Raw genomic sequence first — 17,716 nt, 5'->3', positions numbered from 1 at the left:
TTGAAGGGTTTCTAAGGGACCTGGTAATATTCATTTTCTTAACCCAGGTAGTGGGAACATGGGTGTTCACTTACCACTCTTCCTTAACATGTACAGTTTATTCATACTGTTGTATGTATGATACATTTCACAAAAAATAAAGTTAAATGAGGAATGATCCTTACAGTCTTTCTTTAACCCGTGGGACCTGCTGCTAGAGTGCTGTGGTGTTCACATTCTCAATGCCAGCTTCTTTGGTCATAAAATAAAAGGGGCCACGGTTTTGCAGCAATTCTTCAGGGCTGCCATACTCTACAATCTTTCCATTGTCTAGGACCATTATTCTGAAAGAAGGAGGAAAGAAATCACAGTCTTAGAAAGTAGCATCTCAAATCTTGTCATTTATAAGAAGAACCAGGACTAAGTTGTGGCAGAGTCATACAAGGCTACAAAGCAGTGAAAATGAATGAATCATGGCTGTGTGCATCAACATGGATGAACTCCACACGTAATATTGACAAAACGAACCAAGTGACAGAGGAATATACGCAGTATGAGTCCATTTATATGAGGGTAAAAAATAAAAGTACATACTGTTTAAGGATGGATTGGTTTAAATAGGGAGCCTATCCTCTCCAAACACTTTCTAAGATTCTTCGCCATAAAATAAAAGGGGCCATGGTTTTGCAGCAATTCTTCAGGGCTGCCATACTCTACAATCTTTCCATTGTCTAGGACCATTATTCTGAAAGAAGGAGGAAAGAAATCACAGTCTTAGAAAGTAGCATCTCAAATCTTGTCATTTATAAGAAGAACCAGGACTAAGTTGTGGCAGAGTCATACAAGGCTACAAAGCAGTGAAAATGAATGAATCATGGCTGTGTGCATCAACATGGATGAACTCCACACGTAATATTGACAAAACGAACCAAGTGACAGAGGAATATACGCAGTATGAGTCCATTTATATGAGGGTTCTTTTCAAAAGGACACACTGTTTAAGGATGGATTGGTTTAAATAGGGAGCCTATCCTCTCCAAACACTTTCTAAGATTTCTGACCTTTGAATACAAGTTGCCAGAGTTGGAAGGAACAGAAAGCATCTGGTCATTTTAAAGGGACAGAAGCTGAGGCCAGTATAACTGGGAAGGTCTATCTGCCACTTGTGACTTGGGCCTCCACCTCCCTACCCTCCATTAATACTTACACATACAAAGAAATAAATAACAGTCTTAGAAAGTAGCATCTCAAATCTTGGCATTTATAAGAATAACCAGGATTAAGTAGTGGTGGAGTCACGCGAAGCTACAAAGCACTGAAAATGAATGAATCATGGCTGTGTGCATCAACATGGATGAACTCCACATGTAATATAGACAAAATGAACCAAGTAATAGAGGAATACATGTACTGGGAGTCCATTTGTGTGAGGGTTCTTTTTAAAAGTACATACTATTGGGCCGGCCCGGTGGCGCACTGCTACAGTGCGCCACTTGGGAGTGTGGCGGCGCTCCTCATTAGCTTGATGTGTAATTTTGGCCAAATTACTTGAAATCTTTAAGCCTTAGATTCTTCATCAGTAAAATAATGGTGGTTAAGCCTTCTGTTGTAAGGTATCTCATAGTTGACACCACAACGTTGACCAAGGGTTAAGCCATGGCTACCAAGTTCTGCCCCCCCTCCACTCACTTGTCACTGNGCGGGCGCAGCACCGAGGGTTGCGATCCCGTTGACGGTCCCGGTCCGGTACGGGCGCGACACTGAGGGTTGCGATCCGTTGCCGGACATGAAAAAAGACAAAAAAGGAAAAAAAAATAAAAATAAAAAATAAAAGTACATACTGTTTAAGGATGGATTGGTTTAAATAGGGAGCCTATCCTCTCCAAACACTTTCTAAGATTTCTGACCTTTGAATACAAGTTGCCAGAGTTGGAAGGAACAGAAAGCATCTGGTCATTTTAAAGGGACAGAAGCTGAGGCCAGTATAACTGGGAAGGTCTATCTGCCACTTGTGACTTGGGCCTCCACCTCCCTGCCCTCCATTAATACTTACACATACAATTTCCTATTTTACCCTTAGCCCTATTAGCTTTCATTAGCTTGATGTGTAATTTTGGCCAAATTACTTGAAATCTTTAAGCCTTAGATTCTTCATCAGTAAAATAATGGTGGTTAAGCCTTCTGTTGTAAGGTATCTCATAGTTGACACCACAACGTTGACCAAGGGTTAAGCCGTGGCTACCAAGTTCTGCCCCCCCTCCACTCACTTGTCACTGTCCATGATGGTGTGCAGCCTGTGGGCAATGGTGATAACTGTGCAGTGGGAGAATTCATTTCGGATGGTCGCCTGAATGAGGCGGTCTGTCTCTAGATCCACTGCAGCAGTGGCCTCATCCAGGACCAGAATCTTGGATTTCCGAAGCAGAGCCCTGCCCAGGCATAGCAGCTGCCTCTGCCCTATGCTGCAGCCAATAGAAGAAACCATGCATTAGCCTCGAAGGACCAAGGAAAACATGGGATGAGGGATAGTTTTCATGTTCCAAATAAGACTTTCAAAAGTCCCCCCCCCCAATTCCCCTAGAATGCTTTTACCCTCTTCAACCAGCCATCATTGCTGTAGGCATCATTTTTCAAATTTTCCCAATTAGAAGACTCTTCACAGGTACTTAATAAAATTTTCTTATTTCTGAACACAATCAGAATGCAAAGGGGACTAGGAATGTGCATTTTCAAGAAGCACCCCAGGCAATCAACAAGTTTGGAAAACAATGGCCCAGGAACACTGCTTTGAATTTGGCTACAGTGCTATCAACAATTCCAAAACAACATGAATGCCACCAAGTTCACTTCAGCAGTGCTTGACCTGACACCATTAATATAGAGTGACACTATACTACAATGCCCCAGTGGCATTTCTCTGCGGCCTTAGCAAATCCATCTGTGTTATCTTAATGTGTACTTCTAGTCTCAAGGCTACTTGTTTAAGGCCTTCATGTTGACTAGAGAAGATGCCATAGAAAGTACATGGTGTCTTGGTGTGACATGCAATGTATGGAGCATTTGAATATGCTTGTAAAATGCTAGTAGCTTTAATTTGCTAAAAGCCTGTAATGAAGGCTGGACCTCTTACATACATAAAGAAGCTTTGGGGGGCCGGCCCGGTGGCGCACTGCTACAGTGCGCCGCTTGGGAGCGCGGCGGCGCTCCCACCAAGGGTTCGGATCCCACATACAGACCGGTTCCCGCTCACTGGCTGAGCGAAGTGCGGGCACAACACCGAGGGTTGCGATCCCATTGCCGGTCCCGGTCCGGTATGGGCGCGACACTGAGGGTTGCGATCCATTGCCGGACACGAAAAAAAATGACAAAAAGGATTGCCGGACACGAAAAAAAATGACAAAAAGGAAAAAAAAAAAAAAGAAGCTTTGGGACATGATGTGAAAGAAATATTTAGGAATTTGCTAATTGCTGTTTCCTGCTTTGGCCATTATGGAACATATTAAACAGGGTGGCTGGACTAAAGTTTTGTAATTCTCTGTACGAAAATTTCTGCAGGACATGAGAAGTCACCCAAGATGAACTTCAAATTTTTTTGATAGTGTAAGATCAGAGACACTGCAAAACTATTTATTTAACTTGTACCAAACTCTTGTCTCAATCAATTGGACTTTATAGTAACAGGCTGTTGCTGAGGCACCACTTTGGCTTCCAGCTACTCTCTCCTAGCTGATTTCTCCATCATGCCCCAGAGAAATGTAAGAGGTAATCCCCCAAGCCAGGTGTGAAACTCATATCTGGAATCAAGGTACTGGTAATGCCACTTAAGTGTCTCCCAGCATGTACAAGAGAAGGATGGTGTGATTTTTGTTCTTGCAAACCAGAAGTGTCAAGGCCCACATTACATTCTACCATAGTATCCCATGCTTTCCCTCTGCAACATGGACCACACTGTCCTTTACTTACACGGGTCTGTCTTCTCCATTACATTGTAAATGCTACAAAGGCAGGGCCTGTATCTGTGGCACTTGCCACTGTGTCTCCAGTGCCTAGCTTATAGTAGGTACTGATATGTTTGTTGACTGAATGTTGGAATGGTCTTTTACACTGGCCTAAAGAACTACTTAAGTCCTGCCAGTTCCTAGGTATGTTGCTGAGAGAAAACAAAATGATAGTGTTCCCTACCAACACTTGAAAGTGTTCCCTGGCACTATACCCTGAAATCACTTGGGTCTCTGATCCCACTGTTCTGGGTACAGCATGGGCTTTGGGATTTTTTAAAGGTTCCTGAACAATTCTAGTATGCAGCTTAGTTAAGAATAAGTGCTCTCGGCAGCACTTCTCAAGCTGTAATGTGCATGCAAATCAGCTGGGTATCTTGCTAAAATGTAGATTTTAATTAGTAGGTTTAGGGCCTGAGATTTTGCATTTATAACAAGCTCCCAGGTAAAGCCAGAGCTGCTAGTCTATTAATTAGCTACTGAGCCCTCCCTTCTTTCTTGAGCTTCAATTGCTAGTTGTTCTTTCCTTGCCTATCACTACTGAGGCACCCTAGGCAGGAGCAAGAATTGTCCATGAGCTGTGGAGAAAATGCAGGTCAACGTATTAATAGACAGATGAACACACAGGGAAGTCCAGAATTGAAGTGTCAACACATATGAAAATGCTTTGAAAAGGTAAAAAGAAACGTGAAAGCCAAGAGAGTCTTTATGTTGATTTAAATGTTTCAGCTGTGCCTAAGGACTTTGCAGACACTATATCCCCAGTCATGCCATCCACACACCCTTTAGATGAGTGGTTCTCTAACTGGGATGCCTTTAACAGCCCCACGGGGATTCTTGAAAGCTCCCCTTGTCCAGTCTATACTTCATACCAGTTAAGTCAGACTCCAGATTTGGACCGGGCATCAGGACTGTTTTAATCCTGACTGTGCACAGCTAAGTTGAGAAACTTTGCCTTCTGTGAATCTCCACAACGGTGGGATCTGTAAGCTCACATCATGTAATGTCACATGAGGGGTACATTTCATAACAAAGGATTTCAACAGTTTCAAAACACTTTCACATCTATTTTATCATATGATCTTCACAACAGGTTCAATTTACACATTAGGGATTAGAACTGGATAGTGAAAATTCCACAACGCCAGACATCCCCTAACCCAAGAACATGAGATGTGGTCCCCTCACATCTCCTCACTGCCTGTGGGAGAAGTAGGTTCTGATACATTACCTGAGATTGCCACCAGCCTCTGTCACATCATGAGACAACCCAAGTTGCAGGCCAGCCACAAAGGATTTAAGGTGAGCCAGCTCCAGGGCCTTCCAGATCTCCTCATCTGAGTAGCTGCTGAAAGGGTCTAGATTCATCCTCAGGCTTCCAGAGAACAGGATGGGGTCCTGCAAGTCAAGGGATGAGAGGGCTATTGGGGCTAAGGTCAGAAAAGGACCTAGTAGATCCTAGTGGCTAGGAGAAAGCAGGTAGGACCGGCCTGGGATGGACTTGACTCCTTAGGTAGATAGCTGGTTCGTGGTCGAGCTTCTGCAAGGTTTCCCCTTTAAAGGCCTGGACTGGCTGCCAGCCAGGGAGCTAAGCAGAGAACTAAGAGGAATCCTTGATGTTTTTGGTTTTTGCTTTTCCATTCTGAAAAAATTAATTTGGTTTTCCAGATTCGCTACAGCATCTCTTAGGTGAGAGGAATGTCGCACACTCCCAAATGAAAACTCATGGTTTAGCGGTAGAGGACTCAGGGGAAGGTAGAGGAAGGGACAGTGAAATCCCATGAGAAGAGTTTATTATGTTTTTGAAGAGGCTGGATAAGAGTGTATGGAATTGAGCAAACATCAGACAAACTAAAGCTACCTCCAGGAAAACCTTGCCAAAGTGAGCTGAGGAGGAATGGTTCTAACAAGGAGCCACATACCACCTGAGAGTGGAGAAGCCTCCATGGCAATCTTTATTTGGCAGGGTCCAGAGAGAAATCCAACGAAAGGGAAGTCTCTCTTGCTGATGCACCAAGTGTTCCACTTACTGGCAGAAACCTGCAGCAAATTCTCTACTCTGTGTTTTATCCATATCAAATAGAGAGTATAAAGCTTAATGGCTTCAAGCCTCAGCAGCAAAATTGCCAATGCTGACTGCAGAGGTCTTGCAAAGCATGATGGGCTATAGAAATGCTAAGTAATCATCTGCTCTGTTTCACTTCTGTTGTGTCACTGCCTCCTACTGGTCACATCCTGGCAGTCACAAATGCATATTACAAAAAAATTCATAACTTATTTTAATTCTGGAAACAATGCGTCTAAGGGAACTAGCTCAAGTATTCTGAGTAGACTGTAGAAATGACACTGTTAACTGAAGAAACATCAAGAAGAAGATGCATACATCAAGAAGAAGATGCACGTTTCCTGCAGAACAAGCTGCCCGCCCCTGCATGTGCCAAAGTAAATTCTAAAGCTCACCTGGGGGATGATGGTCAGTTTCCCTCGAAGGTCATGGAGCCCAATAGAGGCAATATCTACTCCATCGATGGTGATCTGGCCACCTGCAGCCTCTAAGATTCTGAAGAGGCAGTTTGTGAGGGATGACTTCCCAGCTCCTGTCCTGCCCACCACACCAATCTGTGAATATAGTTCCTATGCATGTTAGTTCAACATATAATTCTTGGGGAAAAAATGATGTAGCCTGGGCATTCACAAGCACAGGTGGTAAAAGGTAGTGTCCGGCTACTTTATCTGTAATATATTGACTTGATTTTGGTTTGGGAGGGGAAAAAAGTGCTCAGATGTCAGAAAAAGACAGATGTCCCATCCTATCTCCTAAATCGTTCCTTGCTGAAAACTCACTGAGTGTTGGATATGGACCTACACTCTCAGCAGTTATTATAATTATTGTTGGAAATTATAAATTAAAAAAAAAAATCTTGTCCAGCCAGTGGGCTCACTTGGTAAGAGCACTGTGCTGATAACACCAAGGTGAAGGGTTCAGGTCCCAATAACAGCCAGCCACAAAAAAAAGACCAAAAAAAATATTGTTTAGAAACAAGGAGAAGGGAAACACCAGGTCTGCCACTACCTGAGAGCCAGACCTTCACCTAGACCTCAGTATCCTTACCCAGATTTTTCAGGTCCAACCTCAGATCCCAAGTCCTCAGAGAACAGGAGCACCATAGGAGAGTGCCTGACATTGCAGACCAGAGGAAAACTAGGCCATTGTCTCTTCAGGGACAATCCTCCACACTGCTTTTCTCAACATTTCCTTCCCAAGACCTGGCACTCCCTCGTTTCCTTCCTGATTTTTTCTCTACATGCTGTGGCCCCTACAGGAAATGAGCCCTGCTCAGCTGGCAGGGAGGTAGGGAAGAGCTGAACACAAAGCCCTGCCAGCTGCAGTGTCTGTTTGACCCCTTGCTCATATCCTGCCCTCTACTGGTGGTGCTGTGTCCCTACACCTCCCCAGGGCAGAGGAAGTGCCCTGACCCTCTGCCTCCATCCACACAATGAAGGCCCATTGTCCAGCTACTCTCCACTCTGCCCAACTGTCCTCTGATCACAAGGCCTTCCTTCAGTCCACCTACCTTCTCTGCGCTCCTGATGTCACAAGTGATCCCTTTCAGTACCAGATCCAGCTCAGGCCGGTACCGTACTTGGTAGTTGCTAAAGCGGATCTCACCTTTATTGGGCCAACTTGCTGGAGGCCTCTTATCGGTCACCCAGGGTGCCTGGCACGAGACAGGATGAGAAGTGCTTTACATGGCGAACTCAGCCGAACAGTCCTCATAGGACTCATGTCACAGAATGGGAAGAAGATAGCTGTGTCCCAGCTACCTGAGAGCATTTGCACCAGATAGACTGAACTGGACTTGTACTTCCAGAAGGTTTCTTATTCAATTAAAGAATTTCTGTTCCATGCGGTTGCTCTGTAGATCTCCAGAATGAAGCTGCCACTTAACTCGGGGCATTCCAAGCCCTGACTTCTCCCAAACCATTTCCTAGTCTAAGTTTGAAGAAATTAGGTCCTTTGAATTAGAGCAAATGAATCTTTAGGAGAACCATTATGAACCCATGTGAAATATCGAGAAATGGTAAAGATGCTCTCTCAAAGGTGTCGTAGGATTTTTGCCTTGTCCCTGGGTTACTCTTACCTCATTTCCCACTTTTATATACTCATTGATTCGCTCAACAGCCACAATGTTGGTCTCTATTTCTGATGTCATCCTCACTAGCCAGTTCAGGTTTTGTGTGATCTACAGAAAAACCAAACAACTGGAAATCATCTCAGGCTCTGAAACCAACTCACTAGTCAAACCACAACGTCAGTCAGTGCATACTTTGTACCCAGCACTGTGCTGGACTGTGTGAGAGAGTAAGGAAAAGGAAGAAAGATAATCCTCACCTCCTTGGAGCAGGAAATAAGACCAGTGCATTGAATGGCTGGAGAATGATTAAGTGTTCAACTGTGTGGTGCTCTCATGAAGGGCAACATGAGCTTGGAGTGGTTTGGGGCTAAAGCTGGGGTTGGAGAGGCTGGCAATTGGTAGAATGGGACAAGAACATAGGTCTCCTGCCTATAATATTAGTGCCCTTTGTGCAAGTGGTCATGGACGGCAGTCTTCAAACAGGAAAGAGCAAGAGAAAAGACACAGGGCAGGAAAAGGACTTCCAAAAAGCTGCCTCCTTCCTCTCTGCTATCAAAGCTGCCTCCTTCCTCTGCTGTCCCTCAACATCAGCCCTCAAGATGGGGCCATCACATGGACCCTTGTCCTCCTGTACTCCCATAAACTCCAGGTGCCTCCCTGCCAGTACAAAGATACATCTAACCACAAATAAAAGGGTTGTCATGTCCAGACCAGTCTAGAGGCCAGGTAATCTGTGGATTACTCAGATGCAAGCTTCTTTCAGGCAAAGACTTGAGAGTTAGCACGTAAGCACAGGGACTTTTTGTTGAGTGAAGGGTGGTTAGAAAAAGGGAGCCACAGACTGCAGAGGACAGGATCACGGGGACTAAGAGTAACCACTTTGTAAAGATTGAACCACATGTAATTGCTGATATTTGAGTGGTTTTGTATCGGTTCAATCTAACACTTTCCTGACCCTCTGCCTTCTCTTCCTGGGTCAATAAAACTCGAAATGGGGGGATTAAGCAGTGGCACAAGGAACCAAGTGACTATGGTGAATAACAGAGTCCTTCTGGGTGCCTTGGAATGATCACAGTGGGCCTTATTAACTTCTAATGAAGTCAGCAGTATGTAATGCTCACTTGTGGCTATGCAAATCCCCCAAAATTAGTTGAAAAGATACCCTGAAAGATGGTCAAGTGACACATTTATTGGATAACTATTTACTGAACAGTTTCTGTAATGCTGGCCACTGTCTTAAGTGCTGGGAAATACTAATGGCTGGCATTTATCTCCTAGTCATGCTGGGGCTGCTGCAGTGGGATATATTATATTGTTGTATCAGACTCTATTTCTTTATTAGAATTAGCTCCAATTATTCTGTGATCTAAGAAAAACAATCTCAACAGGACCAAAGCCTGCAGCATCCTCTCTGGCTAGAAGAGCAGTGAGAGCCCCAGAGGAGAACAATGGAAGATTGGGTTGGTGGGAACAGAGGAGGGTGAAAGTGAGGAGACTTTATCACACCTTAGAGGTTTGATTTTCCAAACCACGTGAGGAGTTTTGTCAGCTAATCCATATTTTCTCCCAAATCTGCATATATTGTCCAAATGACAGTTTCTGTACTGGTTAGAGAAATGGTCTCCAAAAGGAGTTTGTAAGGGCTGCTGGGACCCGAGGGGAGCGTAAAGTGGGGATGGGTAGAAAATGGCCAGACAAAGGTCAGCGGAGGTTTGGGTGAAAACGGAAGAACAGTTAAGTATCCAGAACTGTGCCTCAGTGGTGTGTGAAGGTAAAGGCAGTTCTGGAGGTGTGCAGAACACTGAGGGTATGAGAACTGGAACTGGATGTAACCGAATGCAGGCAGAATCTCCACTGGCCTGAAGGACAAGGGATGGTAGAATGGGTTAGTGGTGCTGCTAGATTCTGTGAGGATTTACTGAAACCTGGGAAGAACTAGGCATTTGAGAGTCAGAATGTGAAATGCTATACATGGAAGTTTCCTCAAATCATCCTGCTTCTCATTTGCTGGTTTGTTATTTACAGTCAGAAAGTTGTTATGTACCTGAGGAACTGCACACAAACACCAGAGTGCCACCTTACCACAGGCCACAAGGCCACAAGACCCTGACTATAGGGTCTGTGGAACTGTTTTGCCGTAGGTGACAGTCAGTCCATCACAAGACAACTGGTGAGACAAGAGTTCTGCCCACAGATGCCCTCTCCTCAGGCATCAGTTTTTATTATGGACATGGGGACCTCCTCTTTGTTCCAGTTTTTCTGTGGGGCTAGGCTCTCAAGCTACCTGTTCTCTCAAAGAATACATTGGAATTGAGCCTAAACCATCCACAGATACACCAGTGAAACTAGAAATGCCCTTAAATGGAACAAAAAGAGATCTAGCTCCTGCTGAGACACATCTTCAAGTAGACACGTCTGTTCAAAGCCAACCAAGGAAGCAGCCATGGCACAACTCTTCTAGAAATGACCTACCCATTGTGGCGTTTTTTTATGGAGCTGCAAGACCGTCCAGAGCCAATCTCCAAGTAGCCTAGGATCCATACATAACTGTCCCACTTAAGCTTCTGGGGGGCAGTACTTTGGGTAAGATTTGCTGTGAATCATACCCCAATTGATGCTGACTCTTCAGCTTCAGGGAGTGGCCTGTGGGCCCCTCAGTATATTAATACATGACCAAATGGCAAAGATGCTGGGAACTAGTGAGAGGCTAGGCAATAAACAAAAGAGAAGATTCTCAGGAAGGAGCTTGGGCTTTTATAAGTAGAGAGGAAGGAACACCTGGCCATTTCCAAACCTACCTGAACAGCCACATAAATAATGCCAAGAGGAATGATGACTATGGTGAAGACAGGGGTGACCATGCAGATCATGACAAGAATGCTGATTATCCCCAGGAAACACATCACCCAGCTGCGCAAGGACATAGGGAGGGAGTCATCCACTGTGGAAATATCCTAGGAATACAATTAGGAGAGATGGTGCAATGAAGAATTTCTAAGACTTTTTACATCTTCCTGGTTCCAGCAGGGAACCTGTTAGATTCTCTGTAGTCCTTCATCTAATCATTTCATGATATTGTTTGCATAAATTTTACTGCTCACCCCAATAAGCAATTTGATTTCTGTAATTTCTTCACTTTTTTCAAAAATCCCTCCTCATGTATATGGGAGTCATCCTTCACCTTTTCAATAGATTTGGTTTTCACTCTTCTCAGTGAAATTAGTATATGTCAAATTTATTAAACCATTCATAATCATTGTAGGCTAGTAGAGCCTTACAGGTAAGTTCTTCTCCCATAACCAAGCCAGTTCAGTTATTCTAACTTCACACAGGTCCTAATTCCTTTGGGTACATAAAACAGAGCCTGACACATAACAGGCATTCAATAAGCATTTGTTTGGAGACTCCAGTCAAAAGGTCCTGTTGCCCACCCCGACTGAAGGACCATCCTACACCTGGGAATTGTTTCCTCTGTCAAGCAATAGAGCTTCAAGGGGATGGGAGGTGGGATTGAATGTGAGCCCTGCCTGGCCAGTGTTCTAACCAAGGAACCCAGAGGTGATGGATGGGTCTTACCGATGTATTGCCTTTGTGCCACATGGAAAGAATAAATAAATGAGAAAATTAATGAATAGATGGATGGTTTGGAACACACTCAGGAAGCCTGGCTTATATTTTGGGTTGCCTTACTTAAATTTCTTAGAGGATTATATTGATTCTACAATGAATAAAATGTGAGTTCCAAGGTGAGTCCAAATTATCTCTGAAGTTTCCCAAACTAGGTCAGGGATAATGATTCTTCCAAAAGAGTCATGAATCATGGATGACTCCTGAGTCTAATCTACCTTTCCCAAAGTCACAACAAAATGCAGATAATTATGTCCAGGGCTGGCAGAAAAAAGAGATCCTCACCAGCTGTCAGTTCTAAGCAGATTACTTTTAACATTATCTGGCACAAATTATCCATCTTTCTTTCCTCTACTCCATCTCCTCTTAGTGACTCAGCCATTGATTCTAGAGGACCCTAAATCAAACTCCCCTTAACAGGCTTGATCCACATCCCGCAGAAAACTTACTATATAATTAATGACAGTTTCCTTTTTCATGTAAGAGCAGTCAGCAAAGTACAACTGTTGCCTAAGTAACTCACTGGAAGACCTCTGTGTTCTCTTTTCCAGAAGATTAATTATACACATTGTAACATGGGAAAAGACTATTCAGTCTTTGCAAAATTCCTGTGAGAAGTTTCCCCATACAAAATTGTGTGCTCTTCTAGGTTCTATTAAAGAAAAGACAGCCCATTGCAGTTGTCTCCAGTTACTTCATGCCCATTATTTCTGCCCCACAGGAAGTTGACAAAACCAGTTACCTGCCCACTTTTGAAGCAGTTACTGCCCATAACCTGGCTGTGGGCTGTGAGCTACCCTTTTCGTGTCTGCCCCAAGACCAAACAAATAAGGGTCCAGAGCTGGCTCAGACAGTTTTTTAAATGTGCTTTTTCTTCCACAAGCAGAGGACTAAAAACTGTGTTGAAGATTGTTGAATATCATTCAGAATTTCTTGGTCTCTGCGTCTGTTCCTGAAACTTCCATCTCAGATGCATTAAAAATGATGACTTGGGTCTGGCCATGGAAGCAAGCCATTTATGATCTTAACATTTATCAAGTGCCTCAGCGCCTTCTATAGTACTTGGCTCATAGAAGGTGCTCAGTGAATGCTGTGGAATGAGTGAATGCCAAGGGTTCCAGGATCTGCAGTAGTGGAAAAAAATGTTTGATAACCTTTTTAAAATCACAGATGGCTCTATTCCATAATCCAGACCTAACTCACTGATTCTTAAAACATCAAAGATGGAAGTTTCAGGAATGAAGGCAGAGACCAACCAAAGGGTTAAACAACTATCCCTTATATTTACTATCACTAGTAGTGATAGTGCTTTTACTTATGTTTTTCCATCTGCAGAATAATCCTGCTGCTACTGTCCCTCCCTACCCTACCCCAACCCTTACCATCTCCTGGGCTTACTTGTATGACTTAACTTAAGTCTCATCTTTTCTGACATTTCTTACCCTTAGTCACCAAGGCTGAGCTACTAGTACCTCTTTTCTTTGTCATTTGCTCCCAGAACACTTCTGTGCACAGTGGTCTTATTGGTTTTACCATATTCCACCATAATCAGTGATTTCCTTGGCTGTCTCCTTCACTAGACAGTGAGCTACTGGAACAGCCAGCGCTGTTCATCCCTACTGTATCCCCAGATCCTTGGGACCTCACAGGAGATACTCAAGAAACATCTGCATGCCAAGGAACAAAAGGACTGGAAGTGTTCAGTGTTGTCTGGGGGGACATGAGATTCCTCCCTCTGAGAAAGAGAAAGATCCTCAGTGTATAAGCCACCACCTTATAACCCCTGAGGTACTTACACCAGCAAACCTGTTCACAATTCGCCCTATGGGTGTTGTGTCAAAAAAGCTCATGGGTGCTCGAAGGATATTGTTCAGCAGTTCCTTGTGCAAGATGTTTGATGCGTGGGTGAAACTGTAGGCACTCCAAAGGTTTGCAACAAGCACACATACACCTGTAAGTGGAACCAGTTTTGTCAATACCATGCACAGAGACCCTGAAGACTTGTGCCCAGGACATAATGACAAAGGTTTTCCTGAGTCCAGGAAAACTACAAGGTCTTAACAGATTCTGTAAGAGATGTCTGTTGTAGCTATCAGATGTACCTTGTGCTAACCCCAGAGCTCCATAGACCCCAAGTCTCAGATTCCTCCGAGAGGCTGGATAGTCAGTGCTGTTGAAGATTTCTGAGTCACTGGTCCAAGCACTGAGCCAGAGATTGGATCCAATATTAGATGCAGAATTCATCACGAAGGCAAAGATGATGAAGGATACTGAATACCATCCTATTGCCTGTAGGTATTGCAGGTAGATGGAGAACTTCACCTGCAAAGCCCCCAACTCAATATTAGTAGAATTCCCTAATGGCTTTTGATGAGAAAGTACATAAAACACCAATCACAAGGAGTGGAGTCCCTTGAAAAGTGGGTAGCAGATAGCAAAATTTGGTACTCTCTGGTCCCTGGTTCTGTACCATGCCAAGATAATAGATCGATGCTGAAAAACCATGCAGGGTTGATAGCCATCAGGTTGTTATTATGAGCTTCTAGAGGCAAAAGGGAATATTTAAAAACAGAGTGGAACAGATGTGCTTATATTGAAGATCTTGAAGTCTGTCACTTTAAGTTTTATTAATTTGAACTGCGACCTCTGGGTGGGACATATTAGTGTTCCCTGGCTCCCAGAATGGCATCTTTTTTTTTTTTTTTTTTTTGTCCTTTTTGAGACCGGCCGCACCGCGCTCAGCCAGTGAGGGCTGTGAGCGCACCGGTCATCCCTATATAGGATCCAAACCCGCGGCGGGAGCGCTGTAGTGCTCCAAGCGCCGCACTCTCCTGAGTGCGCCACGGGCTTGGCCCCAGAATGGCATCTTAAAGCAGTTTGTTGTTCTCCACACATCAAGGTCAAATCAAACACTCATGAGTGTGGGATGAGGATATTCATAGGAAACATGTAATTTGTCATGGAAATACAATTTGATAGAAAGCCCGCAGCCCCGACTAACATTTTAATAATGAATTTGAAGATTTGCAATGGACATAGGACATATTACTCCTGACGGCATGTATTCAAGTTTCATCTAAATTTTTTAGATTCCAAGCCTCATATCACTTCAAATGGTACTTTTTTGTGTGGTGTTTACCTTTCCCGTTTCCATGAATTCCTTCTTAATTAGTTTTTGTCCTTTCACTGGTTCTTCCTCCTCCTTCAGGATATTCACATTCCGAATTTTCAAGGAGTTTTTCAGGGACTTTGGATGTCTGCCTTTGGACCTAGAACTGAGAGATTGAGAGAGGGAAGCTTCCCTNGAAACAATGTCTGATAACCTTTTTAAAATCACAGATGGCTCTATTCCATAATCCAGACCTAACTCACTGATGCTTAAAACATCAAAGATGGAAGTTTCCAGAATGGAGATAGAGACCAACCAAACGATTAACTTACTATCCCTTTTATTTACTGTCAGTGGTAGTGACAGTGCTTTTACTCATGTTTTTCCATCTGTAGAATAAGCCTGCTGCTACTGTCTCTCCCCTGCTCCCCTCCCCAACCAGAACCCTCACCGTTTCCTGGGCTTACTTGTAAGATTTAACTCAAGTCTCACCTTTTCTGACATTCCCACTTTCAGTCACCCAGGTTGAGCTACTAGTATCTCTTTTTTCTGTTATTCCCTTGTGCTCCCAGAACACTTCTGTAATACCGTTTTTATTGGTTTTACCATATTCCACCATAATCAGTGATTTCCTTGGCTGTCTCCTTCACTAGACAGTGAGCTATTAGAACAGCCAGCACTGTCCATCCCTTCTGTATCCCCAGATCCTTGGGACCTCACAGGCGATACTCAAGAAACATCTGCATGCCAAGGAACAACAGGACTGGAAGTGCACAGTATTGTCTGGAGGGACGAGATTCCTCTTTGTGAGAAAGAGAAAGACCCTCAGTGTACAAGGCACCACCTTATAACCCCTGAGGTACTTACGCCAGCAAACCTGTTCACAATTCGCCCTATGGGTGTTGTGTCAAAAAAGCTCATGGGTGCTCGAAGGATATTGTTCAGTAGTTGCTTGTGCAAGATGTTTGATGCGTGGGTGAAACTGTAGGCACTACAGAGGTTTGCAACAAGCACACATATACCTGAAAGTAGAACCAGTTTTGTCAATACCATGCACAGAGATCCTGAAAACTTGTGCCGGGGACATAATGGCAAAGGTTTTCCTGAGTCCAGGAATACTACAAGGTCCAGACAGATTCTGTAAGAGATGGCTGTCGTAGCCATCAGACATACCTTGTGCTAACCCCAGAGCTCCATAGACCCCAAGTCTCATGTCCCTCCGAGAGGCTGGATAGTCAGTGCTGTTGAAGATTTTTGAATCACTGGTCCAAGCACTGAGCCAGAGATTGGATCCAATAAAAGACACAGAATTCATCACAAAGGCAAAGATGATGAAGGATACTGAATACCATCCTATTGCCTGTAGGTATTTCATGTAGATGGAAAACTTCACCTGCAAAACCCCAACTGAGTATCAGTAGAACTCCCTAATGGTTTGATGAGAAATTAACTAGAACACCAATCACAAGGATTGGAGTCCCTTAAAAAGGCGGGTAGCAGATAGCAAAATTTGGTAGTCTCTGGTCACTGTTTCTGCACTGGGTCAAGATAATAGATCAATGCTGAAACACAATGAAAGGTCAATAGCCATCAGGAAATCATTATGAGCTTCTAGATGCAAAGGGAACGATTTTCAGAGTGGAACGGATGAGGCTATACTGAAGATCTTGAAGTCTGTTGCTTTAAGTTTTAATTTGAATTGCATCCACTGCGTCTTATAAATTAGTGTTCCCTGGCTGCCAGAATTGCATCCCAAAGCAGTTACTTGTTCTCTACTTATCAGGATAGAATCAAATACTCATGAACTTTGGGATGAGGATATTCACAGGACACATGTCATTCTTCATTGAAATACAATTTGATAGAAAGCCCGCAGCCCCAACTAACATTTTAATAATGAATTTGAAGATTTGCAATGGACATAGGACATATTACTCCTGAGGGCATGTATTCAAGTTTCATCTAAATTTTTTAGATTCCAAGCCTCATATCACTTCAAATGGTACTTTTTTGTGTGGTGTTCACCTTTCCGGTTTCCAGGAATTCCTTCTTAATTAGTTTTTGTCCTTTCACTGGTTCTTCCTCCTCCTTCAGGGTATTCACATTCCGAATTTTCAAGGAGTTTTTCAGGGACTTTGGATGNCATGGTGTCCACTCTCTCAGGAAAAGCCCAAGGAGGAAAGGAGAAAGATCAAGTGGAAACGCGGAAGTGATGAGGGCTGCCAGCTGAACAGGTGACCAACCTGCGACTAAGTGTTCCATGAAGGCTGTTCTCCCTTTTCATGACCAAGCAGACTGCATCCTCAGGGATTTCCTCCACACTGGGTGCCAGCCCATAGTCTTCATCTTCTTCCTCACTGCCGTCATAGACTGGAGATACACATTACAGGTTAGAGGAAAACTGCATGGAGCTCTCAAACCCCATGGACAAGGAGAGTTCACAGCTCTATGGACAATGGGAGAGAATCCTTCTCTGATCTTGCTGGGTTCAGCAAGGGATCCCACTTGTACACACAGACTGGAATATTTTGCTCCATAAATACTAGTTATTAGTCCATCTTCTTATTGAGAAATACCAGAGTGAAGGAGAAATGGGTTAATATTCCACTTGTAGAGTAAATTGACAAAAAGGAGAAGAAAATTCTCAAAAATATCTAAGTTCCTTTGGAGCAGGAAATTACTTTTAAGGATTATGGTAGAACGGGGCCGGCCCGGTGGCGCACTGCTACAGTGTGCCGCTTGGGAGCGCGGTGGCGCTCCTGCCAAGGGTTCGGATCCCACATACAGACCGGTTCCCGCTCACTGGCTGAGTGAGGTGCGGGCGCGGCGCCGAGGGGTGCGGTCCTGTTGCCGGGTCTGGGCCGGGT

At 43.9% G+C, this 17,716-nt stretch overlaps 1 protein-coding gene across 1 annotated transcript in view; it reads right to left on the bottom strand.

Annotated features, from left to right (window-relative positions):
* The window catches only part of LOC103606439 (canalicular multispecific organic anion transporter 1-like), a gene marked incomplete at its 5' end in the record, with an annotated part of 43,035 nt that continues 25,319 nt past the window's right edge, over positions 1-17,716 (bottom strand). Inside the window, 11 exons of the mRNA XM_008591032.1 lie at positions 1-323; positions 2,247-2,441; positions 5,209-5,375; positions 6,438-6,596; positions 7,553-7,696; positions 8,120-8,221; positions 10,912-11,067; positions 13,537-13,691; positions 13,843-14,062; positions 14,880-15,015; positions 17,093-17,219. Of these exons, the coding sequence (XP_008589254.1) occupies positions 194-323; positions 2,247-2,441; positions 5,209-5,375; positions 6,438-6,596; positions 7,553-7,696; positions 8,120-8,221; positions 10,912-11,067; positions 13,537-13,691; positions 13,843-14,062; positions 14,880-15,015; positions 17,093-17,219 (1,691 nt within the window). The remainder of the gene's footprint in view (positions 324-2,246; positions 2,442-5,208; positions 5,376-6,437; positions 6,597-7,552; positions 7,697-8,119; positions 8,222-10,911; positions 11,068-13,536; positions 13,692-13,842; positions 14,063-14,879; positions 15,016-17,092; positions 17,220-17,716) is intronic.

The sequence above is a fragment of the Galeopterus variegatus genome, unplaced genomic scaffold (assembly GCF_000696425.1).
Source record: "Galeopterus variegatus unplaced genomic scaffold, G_variegatus-3.0.2 Scaffold6586, whole genome shotgun sequence".
Lineage (NCBI taxonomy): Eukaryota > Metazoa > Chordata > Mammalia > Dermoptera > Cynocephalidae > Galeopterus > Galeopterus variegatus.
This window is presented reverse-complemented; position numbering and strand designations above follow the sequence as displayed.